Consider the following 3861-nt stretch of genomic DNA (forward strand, 5'->3'; position numbering starts at 1 on the left):
ATATATATATATATATATATATATATATATATATATTGGTAGATTGTACAAGAATAATGCAAAATATGGTGTTTTGATAATATTTGTATTAATAATGTTTGCTTTAGTTATACTTGCATTTTTCTTTATGAAGTGTTTGATTTGATGAATCTAAAATAACATAATCTGCATGATTTCTAAAACAAAATTTTTTTTCTTTTTGTAAAAATATTCTCCATAAATATGGTGAAAAAGATGTGTAAAGATTTTGAGGTACAACTCTAACCTCAACCATATTAATGCATGAATTAGTCTATTGCATATTAATACCATAAATTTCCATGCATTAATTATACAATTCTCAATACCAAGCATTTGTAATGGGTGAAAATCATTTTCACCCCCTAACTTTGATTAAAAAATCAAACTTCTCCCTCAACATTGAATAATAATCATACTCTCCTATTTATTCCATGCAATGTCCATTTTGTCCTTATAATTTTAATTCTATATTTATGTAATATCTTTTTATATTATATGTAATGCATATTTTTTTAACATGAATATTTGAAACATTTTATTTAAGTTTATTAACTTTATATACAAATTAATACGTTTTATAAATTTATCACAAAATTCAATATTATTTTTAAGATCGTTATTTTAGTATTATATGTACTAAAGAGTCGTTTGGTTTGAGGTATAATTATAATAATTCAGAGATAAAGTTCATGATTATTTATCCTGCGTTTAATTAGATATATTAGGTAGTCTAAAAATTATTTATGGCACCATTTATACCACAATATGAGATAAGTTATCACACATACATGTTAGTACAACTTATTTTGTTATAACTAATCCCGGAATAACTTGTTTCCAAACAACCCACCCCTAAGTGTGTATATATACATATGTATGTACATGCATGCGCGTATATTTCCGTGTTTTATCACTCTCTTACTAAATTTGTTTTGTATTACTTAACGTTTTGTTGATATAACCCAATCCTTAAGAAAATTTTACTTAGGGGTATATTTTGCTAAATTAACCTTATTAATGATAATTTGAAACTTTAAATTTGTCTATACTGTTACTTTATATAGTTATTTAACACTAAAGGGTAGAAAACAACATAATACAATTCTCTTGATTTCACAAATTGAGTAGATAAACTAAAATATTTATTTTTAGCATGAAGATCAAGTGATAAGAAACGATATTATCTATTGTCTATATCAGTAAATAAGCTGTGATTGTCATTAATAGAGTATTACATATTTTATAATTTATATAAATAAAAATAATCTTTAAAATTTGACCTTATTTTTATTCGAGAAAAACATCTAGTATCCCCGAACTATGATCAAATTTGCTACGACACATGTCAACTTCACGGGGGTCCTATTACCCCTTAAACTAAATTTTAGCGTATTTTTGTCACTCTTTTTAACTAACGTGATACCTTTTGTCAATCGTTTTAGATGACGTGACACTTTTGATATGAGCTTCATTTTATGTAATAAAGGTGCCACATTAGCACCAAAAATGGTAAAAATATGCTAAATTTGAGTTAGGGAGATAATAGGACCCTTGTGAAGTTGGAGTGTGTCGTAACAACTTTGATCATAGTTCGGGGTGGTACTAGAGGCTTATCTCTTTCATTTATTGTTTGTATTTTCTGCATTGAAATATGTTTATAAAATAAGTAGTACTTATTATTTTCACTTGTTAAAATAAATATTATAGTTTTGATTATTATTAATAAAACTAATTTTCTTATTATGCTAATTTACTTCATAAAGATCATCATTAGCTTATATATTTCTTACCTTTTTTTTTCTAGAAGATAATGTTTATGTTTTTATGAAAATTTTGTTATATGAATAATGTTTATGTTTTTATGAAAAATTTGTTATATGATTTTTTTTAAAAATGAAAATATGATTATTTTAAAGAAGTTAAATAAAAGAATAAAAAAATTAATGATAAAGGGTAAAATAGAAATTTAAAAAAATCAATTAGAATAAAGATGAGAGTATGATTATTATTCAAAGTTGAATAGAGAGTTTGATTTTTAAGACAAAGTTGGGAAGAAAAATGATTTTGACCCCATTAATAATACATATGATGAAAAAATAAACCAAATAAAATATAAATAATACATAAAATTAATATATACGTTATTATTTTTAATACAGTCTACCAAATAATCCCAAACTTAAGCCAAAAAATATCCATTCAAGTTCAATGTACTTAAAAAAGCCAAGACAAAACAATTTGGTTTAGTCAAAAGCAAGTTGAACAGCCAAAAAAAAATAAATCCCCAAAACAAGTAGCTGTCCTATTAGGAAATATAAATTTTAAACTAAAACGAGTTAGAAAGAGAAGTAAATTGAACATGTGTTTTTTTTTCTTTTTAAAAAAGTCAAAAGTGTGCTGATTCTTTCTCTATGTACACACAATTGGGCCACAAAAACTACACATAATAGACTTGGTATAAAGTTATTTCATCATTTAAATAACATTTCATATCTTAACGTGGTTTGACTTTGAAAATTTCTTCCTATTTCCATCACTTGTATATATAACCACAGTTTTCCAAACCAATTCACTACTCATCTTCTCAACAAATCTCCAACTTCTTCATCCATACAAAAAATATTCCCTTGATTAATCTTGAAAAATTTTCAAAGTACAAATGGAAGAAATTGAGGTACCACCTTATTTCCTCTGTCCGATTTCACTGGAGATGATGAAAGATCCAGTCACGATCTCGACTGGAATAACATACGATCGAGAGAACATCGAGAGATGGATATTCTCAGCTAAGAACAATACGTGTCCGGTTACGAAGCAATCCCTTACGAGCATAGAGTTGACCCCTAATGTCACTCTACGACGATTCATCCAATCGTGGTGTACTCTCAATGCGTCCCATGGCATCGAGAGGTTCCCTACACCGAAGCCTCCGGTCAGCAAAGCTCAAATCTTAAAGCTCATGAAAGAAGCGAAATCGCGCGAAATGCAAATGAAATCACTCAACACACTTAGATCCATAGCTTCTGTGAACGATGCTAACAAGCGTTGCATGGAGTCTGCGGGGGCAGCAGAGTTCTTAGCCTCTGTTGTGATTGATTCGAGTGATGTGTTGGGTGAAGAGGGTTTCATGAGTACTAAAGATGAAGCATTAAGCATCCTCTACCAACTCAAGTTATCAGAAGATGGATTGAGGTCACTCATCACGAGTGGAAATGGTGAATTCATCGAGTCACTGACACGCGTCATGCAGCGTGGGAGCTATGAGTCAAGGGCTTACGCGGTGATGCTGATGAAAGACATGTTCGAAGCATCCACACTACCAACTCTATTTTCGAGCTTGAAGAAAGAGTTCTTCGCTCAAGTGGTTCGAGTCTTGAGGGATGAGATCTCTCAAAAGGCCACCAAAGCGTCATTGCAAGTGCTAGCGCACGCGTGTCCATTTGGGAGGAACAGAGTGAAAGCAGCTGAGGCAGGAGCCGTTAGGGTTTTGGTGGACCTTCTGCTCGATTCATCCGAGAAAAGGACCTGCGAACTGATGCTAATCTTGCTGGATCAAATTTGTCAGAGCGCAGAAGGGAGAGCCGAGCTGTTGAATCATCCGGGAGGGTTAGCCATCGTCTCGAAGAAAATACTTAGGGTTTCGAAAGTAGGGAGCGAAAGGGCAATCAAGATATTGCATTCGATATCAAAGTTTTCATCAACACAAAGTGTTGTTCAAGAGATGTTGAGTTTGGGTGTTGTGGCAAAGCTTTGTTTGGTACTTCAAGTTGATTGTGGAAGTAAAGCTAAGGATAGAGCTAGAGATATTCTCAAAATTCATGCAAAGGCATGGAGGAATTC

General features: G+C 31.1%; 1 protein-coding gene across 1 annotated transcript in view; it reads left to right on the forward strand.

Annotated features, from left to right (window-relative positions):
• The first annotated feature begins 2532 nt into the window (after positions 1–2532).
• Positions 2533–3861, forward strand: part of LOC107846227 (E3 ubiquitin-protein ligase PUB22-like) — a 4580-nt gene continuing 3251 nt past the window's right edge. Inside the window, exon 1 of the mRNA XM_047394401.1 lies at positions 2533–3847. Within this exon, the coding sequence (XP_047250357.1) occupies positions 2681–3847 (1167 nt within the window). The 5' untranslated portion in view covers positions 2533–2680. The remainder of the gene's footprint in view (positions 3848–3861) is intronic.

The sequence above is a fragment of the Capsicum annuum genome, chromosome 8 (genome assembly GCF_002878395.1).
Source record: "Capsicum annuum cultivar UCD-10X-F1 chromosome 8, UCD10Xv1.1, whole genome shotgun sequence".
In the NCBI taxonomy this organism is placed as follows: Eukaryota; Viridiplantae; Streptophyta; class Magnoliopsida; order Solanales; family Solanaceae; genus Capsicum; species Capsicum annuum.